The 16998-nt window shown below is 44.5% G+C and overlaps 2 protein-coding genes across 3 annotated transcripts in view; one reads left to right on the forward strand and one right to left on the reverse strand.

The window, feature by feature from the left end:
- MECR (mitochondrial trans-2-enoyl-CoA reductase) overlaps nt 1-8543 on the reverse strand; it is a 42939-nt gene extending 34396 nt beyond the window's left edge. The window contains exon 1 of one of the 2 annotated variants that reach the window (XM_044667959.1): nt 8340-8543. In XM_044667959.1, coding sequence (XP_044523894.1) covers nt 8340-8530 — 191 coding nt within the window. In that variant the 5' untranslated portion in view covers nt 8531-8543. Of the gene's footprint in view, nt 1-8331 lie in introns of both variants that reach the window. The other variant, XM_044667961.1, reaches the window with a different exon arrangement.
- Nucleotides 8544-15940: 7397 nt separating this feature from the next.
- The window catches only part of PTPRU (protein tyrosine phosphatase receptor type U), a 128559-nt gene continuing 127501 nt past the window's right edge, over nt 15941-16998 (forward strand). Inside the window, exon 1 of the mRNA XM_044667962.1 lies at nt 15941-16066. Within this exon, the coding sequence (XP_044523897.1) occupies nt 15994-16066 (73 nt within the window). The 5' untranslated portion in view covers nt 15941-15993. The remainder of the gene's footprint in view (nt 16067-16998) is intronic.

The raw sequence follows: 16998 nt of genomic DNA on the forward strand, positions 1-16998 counted from the left end.
CAGATATACAGAGACAGAGGAAAGAGAAGGGGGAGGGGGAGAGAGAGAGGAAGAGAGACAGACAGAGAAAAGGGAGGGGGAGAGAGAGGGAGGGAGAGGCAGAAAGAAGAAGAAGGAGGAGGAGGAAGAGAAGAAGAAGGAGAAGAAAAAGGAGAAGGTGGGGGAGGGAAGGGGTAGGAAGGAGAAGAGAGACACTATAGGGCGGAAGTGAGTGTGACAGGGCCCTGGACAAGGGATTCAGGGGACAGAGGCTCAGGTCTCAGCTTTATTGTTAGCTCTCATGTGACAGGCTAAATCATTTCCTCAACTACAAAATGTGAGAGTTGAACTTGCTCTTCCCTGTTCTGTAATTCATTTACCTGATAGAGAAACTAAGGTAGAAGGGCCTGTATTCTTGGATTATCTCCCCTTCTCCTGGAATCTACCCATGTTCCACTAGGAAAATAAGCACCTTTCTCTTTTATAACTGTACTCAAAAAAAGCCTCATAGCAGAAATCAGCCATCCTTTCTGCCTCTTATAAAAGCACTATAATTTTGGCTTAAGAACTATAAACAAAACAACCTCTAAGATCACCTGCATTGATCTTTGGCTCCAAACACCAACATTAATCTTGAAATGAATAGTTACCCAGGGGCAATCAGAGCCCTAACGGAGGTGCTGAAAGACCACTAATTATAGAGGTTCTTTTACCAGTGGCTCCCTCAACTTCCTAACTTGTTCCAGCTGGTTCAGAGCAAAGCTGGGCATGTACCCAAATGATTCATTGCTTAGTTTTCCAGAACTGGATTCTAAAATGCTGCTTACCTGCCCCTTCTTTTCAGGCTAGAACCTCATGATCCTTGAAGATGGTGAATAGTTGTTTTATGAAAACCCTTGTACTCTGGAAAGGAAGAGGGAGGCCAACCTTCTCCAGCACTTTGTCTCCAAATACAAGGGGAGCAGAGGCTTCACCCTGGTGAAGAGAAAGGCTCCCTAGTAGGGATCTCTATGGTGGGCAAAGGAGTGGACTCTGGAAAGCAAACTGGTGTTTAAGAGTAATGGGGGAAGTGAAGAAAGAATGTGAAATAATGGGAAGTGCTAGGTGCCAAAAAAAAAAAAAAAAGAATATCAATTAAAAATACACAGGAGAAAGTAAAAATGTGCAGAAATAGATACAACCAGGATAATTTTGTTACTATTCTGTTAAATTTAACTGACACTTAAAAAAAATCCAGTAAGGGGGCAGCTGGGTAGCTCAGTGGATTGAGAGCCAGGACTAGAGACAGGAGGTCCTGGGTTCAAATCTGGCCTCAGACACTTCCTAGCTGTGTGACCCTGGGCAAGTCACTTGACCCCCCCCCCCCCCCCCAGTGCCTAGCCCTACCACTCTTCTGCCTTGGAACCAATACATAGCCTTGATTCTAAGGTGGAAGGTAAGGGTTTAAAAAAATCCAATGTAAGAAGATCACAGTTCATAAACATTTGCAAATTGTTTTAAATTAAACATTTTTAGTGAACAGAAATCTATTGTCTTTCCCTTTCACTCCATCAGGGGAAAAAACCCCCAAAATCCTTGTTACAAACATACAAAGTTGTTGTTTTTTAAAACTCTTACCTTCTGTTTTAGTATCACTTCTAAGATAGAAGAACAGCAAAGGCCAGGCAATCAGGGTTAATTGACTTGCCCAGGGTCACACGGCTGGGAAGAGTCTGAAGCCAGATTTGAACCCAAACATACAAAGTTAAGCAAAACAAATTTCATTATTGGCAACATCTTGGAAAAATGTATATCTCATTCGTTATCCTGAATCCATCCTCTCTTGGTTCTCTGGAATCATGGGTGATTTAGAATTCATGAATCAGAATTTTGATAACTTTCAGAGCTATTTTTTATATATTAGGATTTTTATGTACTGTTGATGATTTAGTTCATAATAATTCTTTAAAAAATAAAGTTTGAAAAAGTGCTAGAGGGGGCATCTGGGTGGCTCAGTGGATTGAGAGCCTGGTCCATAGATGGGAGGCCTTGGGTTCAAATCTGGCCTCAGACACTTCCCAGCTGTGTGACCCTGGGCAAGTCACTTAACCCCCATTGCCTAGCCCCTTACTACTCTTCTGTCTTAGAACCAATACACAGTATTGATTCTAAGACGGAAGGTAAAGGTTTTAAAAAAGTGCTAGTCTTAGTCAGGATAAATATGGATTCAAATCTAGCCTTTGACACTCACTAGCTGCATGATGTTGTCCAAGTCACTTAATCCCTATGTGCCTCAGTTTCCCCATTTTAAAAAATGGGGATACCATACCACTGTCATAAAAAAAATCTGCCCAATCTGCAATAAAAACCTTTAAGACATAATTCTGAGGCAATAACTTTTTATTAAAGGGACAGGAGGCACTGATCTTCCTCACATTCTGAGATATCTCCTTGCTCCCCAGTACAGATTTTATAACCCTCAGGTCTCAGACAGTCCAGATGGAGTACCACAAAATACAAATTCTTACTGGTGGTCCCATGGTCACATTAGTGGTTTTGAAGCAATAAGTGGGCATATCTCCACCCACACCTAAGCAATGGCAGATATTGGGCAATCTTCTAACGAGTAGAATCCCACCCAATATTGGGCAATAGAGGGAAATAACAATGAATCATAGGGCTCCTAAAGTAATGAAGAAACTTTTCAGAAGTGGTCACAAGAGGGGCAAGATAAAGGTCATTTCTATTCACAGGATAAACAACATCACTGACTAAGGGGCCATAAGATGGGCAATGGAATGCTTATTTCCCCAAGCTGGGTTAGGGGAAGATATATCAGAGGGCAAAGGTTCAGATTTTCCCCTTCCTTATGTTGGTAGCATGAGTGGAGGTCCTCTAGCTTGGATGCTTTTGTGGTCAAGCAAGTACACTCCTGGTTCTTGGTATACAGTCTTAATCTGCTTCTTATGGCCTAAAAAAAAATCTAATATGAGAAAGAATCCCTTTAACTTGATGTTACTATAATATGGGTATAATATAATATAATATAATATGCTCAACCTTCATTGACTACATATGAAACAATCACTTCTGTAATCACTTTAAACTGAGTAATACTGATTAGAAATAAATGAGGGATAGATCATAACATACTCTGATTAGATCATGGAACAATCAATGAATCATTTTTCACACTGCCTCGCTGGGTTTGTTGTGAAGTTCAAAAGATGTGTGTAAAATGCGCAGCACACCTAAGAGTGCTGGCTGTTATGGTACCCTTGCATGGGATTCTGGGAAAATCTCAAAACAGATGCCTGCCAGAGTCAGCTGTCACAAGAATGGTGGATCTGGCTTTTGAGTTGTAGCTTTTGTGGTCCTTCATTGAGTCTGGTGCTGATGTGAAGGCCCACAAAGGAAATGTGATTCTTCTTGGGACAAAATGGCTTTCTGAGACTGCTATCAAATGGCCACACTCAACATGAGGTTCCTTGTGTTCCCAGCCTCAGGGTGCCCAGTGACAAAGAAAGAGCTGGGTCTTGGCTCCCCACAGAACAAAGCTTCTGTTCAGGAGCAGTAGGAGAATGAATGCTTGCTCACCCACAGGGAAGAGCCATGAGCTGAAAGGCTGGGGCATGAAATGGGAGCCTCGCTAGCCTCTGGGGGCTTTCTATTTCCTCTCTAAAGGGAGAACTTGCTCAAAAGGGGAATGAATAAGTACTTTCTCTTCTTAGTCCAATATCCTTCCTCTTCCTACTCTCTCACCCATAAACCTTTCCCAGCCCTTTTATGGGTCAAATAACCCATCTTGGCTGCTCTCATGCCTTCTCTCAATCTGTTACTTCCCCTGAACTCTGTGACCCAGCCAGCTCTCTGTTCTGCACAGAAGAGGCCCCATTTCCATTCCTATAATGCACTCCCTCTTCCCTTGGCCTCTTGGTTGCCTTCAAGGCTCAGCTCAAGCATCATTCTCTACAAAACCTTTCTCTCAGGTTGTTAGTGTTGTCTTTCCCTGAGTTTTCTTATTTTAAAAATCCTTTGTATTTGAAGCCACAATGCCTAGCCCTGTGGTTAGCACCTAGGAGGCCCATAACAAATTAAACACATATATTATGTATACATTTTTATATGTACATGTTATCTACCCCTACATTGCAATATAAGCTTCTTGAGGGCAGGGATTTCCTGTCCCCAGTACAACAGGTGTTTAATGAATGAGCACTGATTGATTTACTCCCAACAAAAATACATTCCTCTCTCTTTAGCAGAAGATAGACCTGGAATCAGTTAAACCTGAGTTCAAATTTATCCTCAGACACCAGGTGTACGACACTGAGCAAGTCGCTTAACCTGATTGCCCCAGTTTTCTAAACTGCAAAATGGGAACCATGATAGCACCTACCTCATGGGATTATTGTTAGCATCACTTGAGATATCTGTCCAGGGCTAACTTAGTACAGTCCTTGGCATATAGTAGGCACTTAAATGCATTTCCCTTTCCTTTTCCTTCCTTCCCCTTCTCTCAAAACTGCCCCAAAATGTATTCCTCTTGTGAGAAGAAATGACAAACAGAGCAAATTCAGAGAAGCATGGGAAGACTTGTATGAATGGTTGGAGAGTGAAGTCAGCAGAACGATTTATATGATAACAATGACACTGTGAAGGAAAACACTTGATTTAAGAATTCTGATCAACAAAATGATCCACAAAGAATCTGATGACAAAGCACGCTACCTACATCCTGACTTGAGATGCGGACATGGTCAACATGGGAATTTGTTTTTGTGAACAATGCATATTTTTTTTTCTAATGAGGGAAAGTGGGAGAGAAAATACATCCTTGTTAGTTGAAGAAAAAATTAAAATCATCTGCCTCTTTTTTGAGGCATTCTCAGGTTCCATTTGCCCTGGTTCCTTCCATTCCATTTCTCCCTTCTTCCCATTCCCAAATGGCCTTCCTGAACAGCTATGATGAGTTCTGTATAGATTTATGTTAATGGTCAGGCACAGGTCTGCCTCACCAATCCAGATCATCACCAGAACATTTTTCTTCCCCTTTCATTATAACTTGATTTCCTCTTTTCTTCTCCTGGAATTCCTGTTGTGCTGTAAGGAGGAGGAGCTGGCCTCTGAGTTCCCGTCAGCTCTGAGATGGTGTACATGACATCAACCAAGACTATGCTGCTGCTGGGGCTTTGTGGAAGCAGTAAAGGGATATATAAAATCTTCAAAGAGATGCCTGGGTTGGCTTTAATGTGAAGGCATACACATAGGTCCCACAGCTAGTTGGTGTCTGAAGCCAGATTTGAATTCATGAATCTGAGTCTGGGCCCAGCAATCTAACACTTAACCCTGTTTGCCTCAGTTTCCTCATTTGTAAAATGAGCTGGAGTGGGCAGCTGGGTGGCTCAGTGGATTGAGAGCCAGGACTAGAGACGGGAAGTTCTAGGTTCAAATTTGGGCTCAGATACTTCCTAGCTGTGTGACCCTGGGCAAGTCACTTGACCCCCAGTGCCTAGCCCTTACCGATCTTCTGCCTTAGAACCAATACATAGCATTGATTACAAGACAGAAGGTAAGCGTTTTAATTTGAAACAAAAAAAATGAACTGGAGAAGAAAATGGCAAACCACCCCAGTATCTCTGCCAAGAAAGCCCCCAAAAGAGGACACAGAGTCAGACACAACTGAAATGACCGAACAACAATAAATTCTTAAGAGATGGGGATCAGAGGAGGCCAGGATAGAAGGGCATAATGTACATCCATTTGTCTTTGAGTCTCTCAAAATATCAGCACAGATATTCATCAAGGTGATCTGGGGAGAAGAGTAATGCTTTGGATCACCTATGGTAAAAAGGGCCACTGGGGATCCAGAAATCAGCTCACTTCCTTTTCATTCCTTTTTCACAATCAGGACTACAGATGCTTTCTGTACTGAGGCCCATGATGCTAGGACTCATCAGGTGCTTTTAGGCACAAATTCATCAATCTATGCCTGTGTTAACATTTTATGGGCTTAATTAACTCATCACTTTCTACAGTGACAACCACAAGCAAACGTATCCTTTGGGGATCACCTTATCTTACCAAAGGTTTCTAAGTGAAGGGAGCAGTGGTAGCCTCATACACTGGCCTTATCCTATGAGGTACCATCTCCCCTACCAAGACTTTAAGAAACTAACACTGATGGTAGAAAAGCTTTGCAGCTTTCTGATGGTTCAGGATCATCCATATTGTCCATTCTGCCTTCCTCTTCTTCCAGTAAAGACAGATCCAAGTAGCTGTACCTTGATGAACCTAGCACTACTCATAGTACAAACTGCCTAGGAAAATATGTGCCAAAAGAGTATGACTAGAGAGAGAGAGCTAGGTAGAAAGGTGGATAGAGTGTCCTGGGCCTAGTCAGGAAGATCTGAATTCAGATTTAGACTCTGATAACTAGTTGTGTGACCCTAGATAAGTCACTTAGTCCTTGCCTGCCTCAGTTTCCTCAACTGTAAAATTCAGATGATAATAGCACCTACCTTGCGGGGTTGTTGTGAGGAATCAACTGAGATAATAAGTGAATAATAATACTAAGTGAAGCACTTAGCAGAGTATCTGGAACACAGTGGGTACTATATAAATGCTCCGTCTTTTCCTTTGCCCTATTTTGAAAATCTGCACATTGCTATGCAAAAGTAAGAGGCTATAATGATTTCTATGTCCTTAAAAAAATCCTTACCTTCTGCCTTAAAATCAGTACTGTATATTGGTTCCAAGGTAGAAGAGTGGTAAGGGCAAGGCAATGGGGTTAAGTGACTTGCCAGGGTCACACAGCTAGGAAGTATCTGTGGTCAAATTTGAATCCAGGACATCCTATCTCTAGGCCTGGCTCTCAGTCCACAGAGCCACCTACTTGCCCTCTTTACATCTTTTTACTAATTGACCTACTATGCAGCATGGGTTCCCTGTGTCCTCAAAGGAGTCTATATCCAATGTGCTGGGCCACTGGCCCATTGGATTCATATCACTTCTGCCTGCAGAGATCTAGTCCCAAGGTATCTCCCTCACTCCTAGACTCCTCATACCTGTTCCCTCCCCTTAAATCTACAACCCTCCCATTCATTGAACTTTCCTCCACAAAGACCTTTAATTCCTGCCCTCAAAGATCTTCATCTCCACACATGCTTTGCCTAATCAATGGATCAACATTCCCACAAGACCCTTTCCCAGGCTCTGTATTTACAATAGGAAGAATGTTAAAAGTAGGAGACAGCTTAGAATACGAGTTACAGCTGGAAGAACCTTAGAATACCAAGTTATAGTTGGAAAGCAACTTAAAACAGCTACAGCTTAAATGGAGCTTGGAACATAGAATGTCAGTGCTGGAAGGATTTCTAAAAAGTAGAAAGTTAGAGCTGAAAGGGACCTCAAAAATGATCTAATGGTTCTAATGTCAGGGCTCTAAAAGGGCTTCTAAACTTGGTATGTTAGAACTGAACGGGACCTCTGAACTTGGAAAGTTAAAGGTGAATGAGATTTCCAAAAGTGGAACATTAGGGCTGAATGAGGCCTCTGAACTTGGACCCTTAGAGTTGAAGGGGACTCCTAAACTTGGAATGTTTGAGGTGAATAAACTTGGAATTTTATAGACTTCTAATGGATCTCAGAACTTTGCGATTAGAGCTCAATGGGGTCTTGGAAGGTGGAATATTAGAGATAAAGAGGTTCTTTACCCAGAAACAGGAGGTTTCCTGGATTCAAATCTGGCCTCAGACACTTCCTAGGTGTGTGTCCCTGGGCAAGTCACTTAATCCCCATTGCCTACCCCTTTTACCACTCTTCTGCCTTGGAACAGAAACACGATATTGATTCTAAAATGGAAAGAAAGGGCTTAAAAAAAATAAAATACTAGGTTCTTTGAATTTGTAATTTTTAGAGTTCTAAGAGATCTTAGGAACTTGGCACAGTTAGAGCTGAATGGGATTCTGAAAGGTGGAATATTAGAGGTAAAGAACACTAATTAATTAGATGAAAGGGGCCTCTGAACTTGGGACTTTAGCATTAAATGGGGTTCCTGAACTTGGAAAGTGAACAAACTTGGAATTTTGGGGTTCTAAGGGATTTCTGAACTTGGCACTTTGGAGAGAATGGGGGGCGGGGCTCCGAACTTGGAATATTAGGCTTAATGGGGTCTGGGAATATACGGAACGTTAGGGTTCTAACGGGACATGTTCTCGCTGTAAGACGCTCTAGAACCTAACAGCTGCTGCACGGAACCTTAGAGCCTGCGCCCCCTCATTTTTGCAGATGGGGAGAGGGGATGCGTCCACACTGCTCCGGGCCCCTTGCGGAGCGCCCACGCTGCCCTCGACCCCGGGCCCCGGCTCTTACTCCACGACCTTGACAGGCTCCCCGTGCTGCGCAAAGACCAGTGCCTGGACCCCGAAGGCGCCGCCTGCCGCGGGGCGGGAAGACGAAGACGAGAAGGAGAACGAAGAGGCCGCATCCCGCGGAGGCCCCCGGAGAAGTCTGGGCCGAGGCCGGAGCTGTGTCTGCGCCACTCGTAGCGCCCACATTTCCCCACACACATGAGCTCCACAGCCAGAAATTGCCTCAGCCGGCAGTAACGTGTACGTCATACGCCACGCCCCCAGCGGAGCGTGCGCGTCAGTCCCGCCCCCTGAAGCCCCGTCCCCAGGTTCCGTTTAAAGGGGCCGCGCGCCGCCTAATCTCCAGTACTACCCACGAGAGGGAGCTTCTGAGTTTTGTTGCTGTGTGTATACTCGGAAGAGGCGGAAGGACTTAGGGAGGCCGTTTTCAAGGGTTTAGACTTCCCTCCACCATTGCCTGAGCACAGACCCTAGTGTGCGGTGGTCCTAGGAATATAAAATGAGGAGCTAGAAGGAACCTTAGAGATTATTTAGTCCAGTTTCCGTACATTTTATAGATGGGGAAACTGAGGCCCAGGACCCCTGACTTCAGATACAGTCAAAGGAAGAGCCAGCAAAGGAGGAGTTAGTTGCTCAGTGAAAAGAGCCTGAATTTCTAAAGCTGTTAAAAACAAAGTTTTATTGATGTCTTCATCTCCTTCCACATTGCTGTCACTAGCCTCACAAACCGTCCCTGGTAACAAAAACGTGCAAAAGAGACCAGCATATTGGCCATCTCTGTTGGTAGTCACTCAGGCATTTTCCTTCTTCCCTCCCTCATTCCTTCCCTCACTCTCTCCTTACATTCTTTCTTAGAACTAATTCTAAGTATCAGTTCCGAGGCAGAAGAGTGATAAGGTCAGGGCAATAGTGGTTAAGTGACTTGCCTAGGGTCATACAACTAGGAAGTGTCTGAGGCCACATTTGAACCCCGGACCTCGGGTTTCCAAGCCTGGCTCTCAATCCGCAGAGCCACCTAGCTGCCCCTAGGCATTTTCAATGAGCACAAAACCGAGCAAAGAAAGTTGATTGTTAAATTTTTTAGTGTGCTTGCACTTCAGAAATCAACAAACACCCTACAAATCAACAGTTGCTTTTTTGCTTTGTTGATTGTCTAGATTTAAGAAAATGAATTAGAAATGATTTAAGAAAATGAATTAGAAAAAATGCTAAATTTAAATGTAGCTTAATTTAAGGGTCCTGCATACATGTTTTTCCTCCGTAAGAGCTAGTTGTTAAACGTTTGTGTGTTTCACACACCACTGTAGTATTTAGATAAAAATACATATATAAATGTATACGTAGATAAATGTAATTCAAAATTTAATAACTTCAGATCCAGAGTTTTTCATTGGGACGAGGATTGTGGATTTCTTGAATTGCTTTGGTCAAATCACTCATTACCTCTAGGGGGCACTGTGGTGCAATGGAAAGACCTCTGCACAGTCAGAAGATGGATTCAAGTCACGCCGGTACTTTTTAACTATTTGTGTGACCTTGGGCAACTCACTTAAACTCTCTGGACCTCAGTTTCCCCACCTGTAAAATGAAGTGTTGGACTAGACAGCTTCTCTATAAGTGATCCTATAAAACCCAATAGTCTATTTAATTGAGGTCCATTCATTTCAACAAATATTTATTATTGTGTGCAAAACAGTATTAGTTACCTTCATAGAAGGGATTTTTAGAATTATCTCCAACTTCTTCATTTTACAGATGAGGAAACTGAGGTCTAGAGGGGTCAAATGACTTGCCCAAGATCACCCAGATAGTATTCCAAAATAATCTCACAGATGCGGGTACTCCTTTCCTGTAGATTGCATTCTATCCATGTCTGCCCATCCTGAGCTACTTCTGTCCCTGTCCAAGCAAAGCATTCATATTGATGATTGCCCCAATACAGATCCCTTTGAGCAATTCCTGGAGAAGGGATTCAGTTTCCAAGAGAAGCACAGATTTAAAGATGGTCAGGAAAAAGTTAATTCAACCCTCTTATTTTGTGGATGAATTATGTGAGACCCACTGAGGTTAAGAGGCTGGCTCCTGGTCACACAAGAGACCTGGAGATAGGACTGGAAATCTGTCCTCAAACCTGAAACTGTCTTTCTACAGCTGCCACTTGGCTTCAGGCTGAGAGAAACAGCAGGAGTAAACAGGAAGTCTCTGGAAAAATCTATAAAGAAAAAAAAAATCAAACAAAAAAACCCCAAAGAAGACACAAAAGGGAAAAAAAAATACTATAGTAAGCGTTTGGAGCAGACCTGGAGAAATACCCTGAAGAGCTAATTACTTAGAATAGATATTTTACAATTGTGATTAACTAGTTGTTATCTCAGTACATTCAAAGTAGAGGGATTAAAAGAACTGGGACATTATTTTGTTTAATCAGAATGGCAGAAAAAAAAGAGGAGGAGACAAAATGGCAAAAAAAAAAAAAAAAAAAGAATTAAAAGGAGTTTATTCTGTGGGTAAAAATGAAAAACAGTCCCTTTTCTAAGGGAGTTTACATTCCTTCAGATGAGCCTTTCTCTCCCCAGCAGCTAGGCGGGGCCAAGGTAGGCACCAGTCCCAGAGCTCTTAGTTTTGTAATTCCAGCTTGTTTGGTCTTGCCACTGGAGCCTGGGCTGTGGTCAGCTTTGTGAAGCATGACCTTTGAGAACCAAAGGCTTTTAAGAATGCAGAAGGCACCAGAGGAAGACTATAGAGGAGATGATATCTAGGGAAAGGGAAGACATTTTCAGCAGAGGTAATCAAGGAGTACTTCTTGGAATAGGTTACCTTTGAGCTGGGTCTTGAAGGGTATGTGGGTCAAGGAGAAGATGGGAGAAAAGCTAATTATATACAAGAGACCTGAGGAATTGGTGATGGGAAGGGATTTAGAGCCGGGGCTTCTATAAATAGGGCAAGGAGACTGGGGCTGTGCCCTTCAGAACCTTGGCAGGGACTGACAACACTTAAGGGTCAACAGAAGAGAAACAACCTAGTTTAGTACATAACTGGCAAGAATAATTGGTTAAAATTAATAGGCAAATTAAGTGGTGCCAGGTGGATAGAGTGCTGGATAGTCAAGAAAATCTGAGTTCAAATCCTACTTCAGACACTTACTAGCTAAATAAGTGACCCTGGGAAAGTCACTTGACATCTCAGCTTGTTTCCTCATCTGTAAAATGGGGATAATAATAACAATAATAGCCCCTACTTCACAGGGTTGTTGTGGGAAATCTCTCTCTCTCTCTCTCTCTCTCTCTCTCTCTCTCTCTCTCTCTCTCTCTCTCTCTCTCTCTCTCTCTCTCTTTCACCTCCATCTCTCTCTATGTCTCTGTCTCCCCTGCCTTTCTGTTTGTCTGTCTATCTATCCATCTATTTAATCTATCTCTCCAAGTTGTTTCCTCTAATAACATGTTAACTCTTTGAAGGCAGGGCTTGTTTTTGATTTTGTCTTTATATTCTCAGTGACCAGCACATGCCTGGCATGTAGTAATCACTGAATAAATGTTGGTTGATTGATGGATGGATTTCTTCCTCATTGCCATGGTACCCTGGCTTGGACCATTCTGCTTCTGCCTTCCACCCAGAATGCCGGCAACTTTCCCATGTCTTGGCATCTCTTCTCCCAACAAAGAAACTGAATCGATCTTACGAAGTATATCTGAGGTCTCATACTATTTGCCTCAGTCATGTTTTGAGCTCCTTGTCTCAGACACGAAAAATGCCTCAGTATCTCCAAATGTATCAATGGCCCCAGATTGAGAGCCATAGTGGTTTCTGACTTGCTGTGTGACAGAAAAGTCGCTTTGGAAGGATGGAAAATCTAATTCCATTTCTCGAAATGGGGACAACTGGTAAAATGGATATATAGGCACTTGAAACTCTTAGGGATAAGCTCCATGGGGAGGTGAGAGGTTTCTCTTTTTGCAGCATTACAGTATAAATAATAATGCAGCCTAACATTATTGTGGTCCTTTATGGGATTCAAAGCATCTTCACCCACAGTATCTCATTGGATTAGCTGAAGTGGAATCGCCTGGAGATTTCTCACATCAGTGCTTCCCCACTGGGAAGGGTGTGGGCTCTGGGAGAGAGCTGAGGGTTGTTAAAAACTGTGGTTACTAAGCATCGGAACACAAGTTATTTCAATGGACCCTCACATAGGCCCCAGGCGATAGGACCAGTGCAGATCTTGTTATCTTGGTTTTACAGATGAGGAAACTGATGGAGCTTGCTAGGGCCTTGAGAACCCAAGGTCATATCTAGCAGTAATGGGAGAGGTTAAGTAAGGGCTTTCTGGTCCACAGCTACATAACTAGTAAATGACAGGAGGGGGGAGGTGGGTGGGGAGTGGGAAAGAGGGCCTCTAATCCAGGTCTTTTGACCTCCAGTGCTACAAGGAAAGAAAAACTCCTAGATTAGAGCTGTCCTAGAGTACAATGGGAGATAATAGTAATTAGTGGCTTTAAGCTTTGTAAAGTACTTCATGTAATTTGTTAATCTATTTGATCCTCACAACAACCTGTGATGTATGCAGGTGCTTTGTGATTCCCATATTACACAAAAGGAAATTGAGGCAGACAGAGGTTAAATGCCTTGCCAGATATGGCTAGTATATATCTGAGGTAGGATTTGAACTCATGTCTTTCTGACTCCACATCCCACTCTCTAGTCACTGTGCCCCTTATAGGAAGTCTTCAGGCAAGAGACTGGATGGCTTCTTGTTAGACTCCTTGTATAGGGGACCCCTATTTGAGTATTATTTGGATTAAATGACTTCTGAGGTCAATTTAATTCATCAAACCTTTATTAAATATGGTACTTACTTCCTGCTTAGACACCTGGAGATGTAAACGCAAAAAAGAAGACAATCCTTTATCTCAAGGAGCTCACATTCCTTCTACTAGAGGGAATCAACCTGTAAACAGATGGATAAAAAACAACAACCCAATAGATAAAGGAACCTTTTTTTGGAGGGATGGAGGGGGTAGCAATAACAATTGGAGGAATCAGGAAAGACCCCTTTTAGGATTTGACACCTCAATTGAACCTTGAAGGGAACCAGAGGAACAGGAATAAGGAAGGAGAGCATTTCAGAGAAGAGGAACAGACATCTGGGAAAAGGTGTGGAGGTGAGAAAAGGAATACTACTTTCTGGTTAGGAACAGTAGAAGTAAAGAAGAGATGGAAAGAGAAGGAAAATACCTAAAGAAAAAAAAAAACAGTCTTCAAGATTAGGGAGCTTCAGACAGTCCAGGAATTTAGAGTGAGTGAGAATAAAGAAAATGGTTCCTTCTAACCCTGCTCTGAGATTCTGGGACTCTTTCCAAGGCATGTCTCTCATGCCCTGCGGTGTTGGTCTTAAGGAGGCTAAAGGAGAGAGACCAAAGTCTCTGGACATTAGGCACCTCTTCAAGACCTTTGCCCTGGGCTCAGGTGGCTTGAGTTCTATCCAAAAGCACCAAGAGAATATTAACCTGGGTGCAAGAAAACAGTCCATTGGCTGAGGGGCTGCTGAGACTTCATTGTCCTGCAGAGGGAGCAATTGCTGATAGATGTATGAGTTTTCAAAGGAAGGAGCCTTAGAAATCATCCAGTCTAGTCCTTTTATTTCATAGGCGAAGAAACTAAGGCCCAGAGAGTTTGTGAATTTCCCAGGACCTTACAGACAGTAGCAAAGAAGAGTCACTTTCTCTTGGTAGGGTGGAGAGACAATCAGGACCAGGGCTAGGGAAGGCTGGCAACTGCTTGGAGTACATAGCACAGAGGAATATATATTTTTAAAATAAATTTTTTGTAAATGTATATATTTGTAATTCCATAGTTATTTTTTGTTGATGCAATTTCCCCCCCTCCAGGAAGAAGCATGGCACAGTAGAAAAAATATGATGGATTTGGAATCACAGAATCTGAGTTTGAATTCTAATTTCTGTTTACTATCTGTGGGATCCTGGCTCTCAATCTATTCACCTGTTAAGTGAGGGGATTGGATTAACTGACCTCTAAAACCCCTTCTGGGGCAGCTAGGTGGGGCAAGATAAGAGCACTGATCTTGGAATCATCTTCCTGAGTTCAAGTCTGTCCTTAGACACTTATAAGAGTCTGGGCAAGTCATTTCACTTCATTTGTTTCAGTTTTTCTTCTGGAAAAATGAGCTGGAGAAGGAAATGGCAAACTACTCTAGTACCTTTGTTATGAAAACCCCAAATGGGTTCATGAAGAGTTGGACCTGACTCCGCAACAAGAACAAAGACTACTTTCAGCTCTAAATCAATGATTTTATATATTTTGTGGTCAATCAAGTCCTATACATTTCTGGGAAGGTGCAAAGCTTCTATCTGTATACTACATATCCTTTAGGAATCTAGTTCTTTGCAAGTTACCCTCTCCCCCCTTTAGACAGAGAGCTCCTTGGGAGTTGGGCTCCTTTCCCCTTTTCTTTGTATCTTCAGGCCTTAACACAATGCCTGGCACACAGTAAGTGCTTAATAAATATTTGTGATTGATTATATGTATATTTGAAAGAAGATAGAAAATGTATTTGACTCAAGGTGCCTGAATTCTGGCAAATCATTTCTCTGAGGTTCAGACTCTATTCTGCAGATTGTCAGGGCTGCAGAGTGAGGGGGTTGAACTATATGATTTTAATATTTTATATTCTAAATCTCCTTACACTTTGAATATTCTGTTTTCAGGCTCCTAGCTCTGCCATTTCATATTCCCCAGGTTCCTTCTGTATTCTAGGGGTTCTTTGGCTCTGACATTCTGTGTTCTAAGAGCCCTCCCAGCTCTGACATTCGATGGTCTTAAAGGCTCTTTGAGTTGTAACATTTTAAGGTCTGAGGTCCCTTTCAGATCTGCCATTTCAAAATTGGATGCAATGTACTTGCCTGAATATGGATGTCTTGGTCCTCAGGCCCTTGTGTATGAGCTAATAGCTATACTTTTGACTGTCTATTCTTGGAGCAGGGCATGAAAGTCTCTGAATCTGGGTATGGCTGAAAGCCTGTGTACTTGAATGAGTGAGTGAGCCAGCCGTGGTGGAAGGCTGCATTCCTGGGTGTGCTGTTGAATATGCTTATCAGCGTGCCACGAGGATCGGCAGGGCACACCGAACAGAAGCGGCTTCTGGTGCTGGTGCTGGACTCCAGGGAGAGTGATCCCAGGGCTGAATGCCTTAAGGGCCCACAAAGGAGTGTGTGTCTACAAACCCAGGTGCCAAAGGGATTCTGGACATTTTAATTGATCAGACTGGAGTACCGTGGGAGCACAAAGGGCTAATGATCCCTCTGAATCGGCGCCTTTCTGGGGTTCCCTGCCGCGGCACTAGTGGGTGAGTCGGGGATCGTGGCGCCCCCTGGCCGCTTCCCAACAGGTTTCGGGGTTCGCAGTCCCTGCCCAGGTTCTCCAGACCTCCGCATTTGCGGCCGAGGACCGGCAGGAGGCGCCCCCCACCTTTGGAACGCGAGGCCGCTGCTCGGGCTCCTGACGTCAGGGCTCCGGCTCCGGCTCCAGCGCCCGCTCCGGACTCAGTGCCAGTCCCGGCTCCGCTCCGGCTCTGGCGGCTCGGGAGGCTCCGGGGTTCCGGGCTACGCTCCTTCCCCGTGGCCCCGGGGCCCCCCGAGGCTGGCGCACGATGACCAGAGTCCAGGCGTTCATCCTGGCGCTCACCTTTCAGCTCTGCGCGCTAGAAAGCGAGACTCCCACAGGTAAGAGAGCTGGACCCCCCGGGACTCCCCGCCCCCCTTTCCGGGGTCCCTATTCCCCAAACCCCAACTTATGACCCAGGACCCTGCACTGTACACCCCTGGAGCCGGGAGCTCTGAGGCAGCTGGGGCTGCGCAGCAAGGAAGTATGTGTGAGTGGTGTGTATGTGTGTGGTGTGTGTATGTATGTGTGTGCATTTTGCGACTCTGTGTTTGTGTGTGTTTGTGTGCGTGTGTATGTGTGTGTGTGTGTGTGTGCGCACGATGGTAAAACAACTTGTTTGTGCTCCGCCCTGGGCTCCTGGGGGGCCCGGGGCTCCGGCCAGGAGGGCAGCTTGGCCTGGAGGGGGTGTTGGCCGGCCGCTGACACCGACATGTTGTGGGTTGCTTTCTGTTGTTTCGCAAGTTCGGAGCGGCTCGCTCCAGAGCCCGAGTCGGGCTTTGGTCAGCGCCCCGGGGCTCCCTGTCCATCGGTCTGCACTGGCCAGGGGAGCTGGCGGGAACGTGGAAAGGGAATCTGCCCGGGCCTGGGGGCTGGAGGGAGGAGCCGGGCCGGGGTGTGTGTGGGGGGAAGTGTGGGGAGAGAAGGAGACGAGGGGAGCTGGGGAGGGAGGAGGGGGAGGGGGAGAAGAAGGGAAGGAGAGAGGGAAAAGGAAGGAGGGAGTGGAGACGGGAAGAGAAAGGAGAGGGCAGCGAAAATGGGCAGAGAAAGGAGAGGGAAGAAGGAACTGGGGAGAGAAGGGAGCGAGGTAGGAGCGCGGAGCTGGGGAAAGGGGACCTGGGAGCCAGAGACGTCTCGGAGAAAGGCGGAGATGGAGAGAACGGAAGAGAGACCGCAGAGGAGAGAGGGAGCACTCTGAGGAGACCAGAACTGCTCTGGCCTGGCTGGAGCTGGTGTGTGTGTGTGTGTGTGTGTGTGTGTGTGTGTGTGTGTG

Source organism: Gracilinanus agilis, chromosome 3, assembly GCF_016433145.1.
Source record: "Gracilinanus agilis isolate LMUSP501 chromosome 3, AgileGrace, whole genome shotgun sequence".
NCBI lineage: Eukaryota > Metazoa > Chordata > Mammalia > Didelphimorphia > Didelphidae > Gracilinanus > Gracilinanus agilis.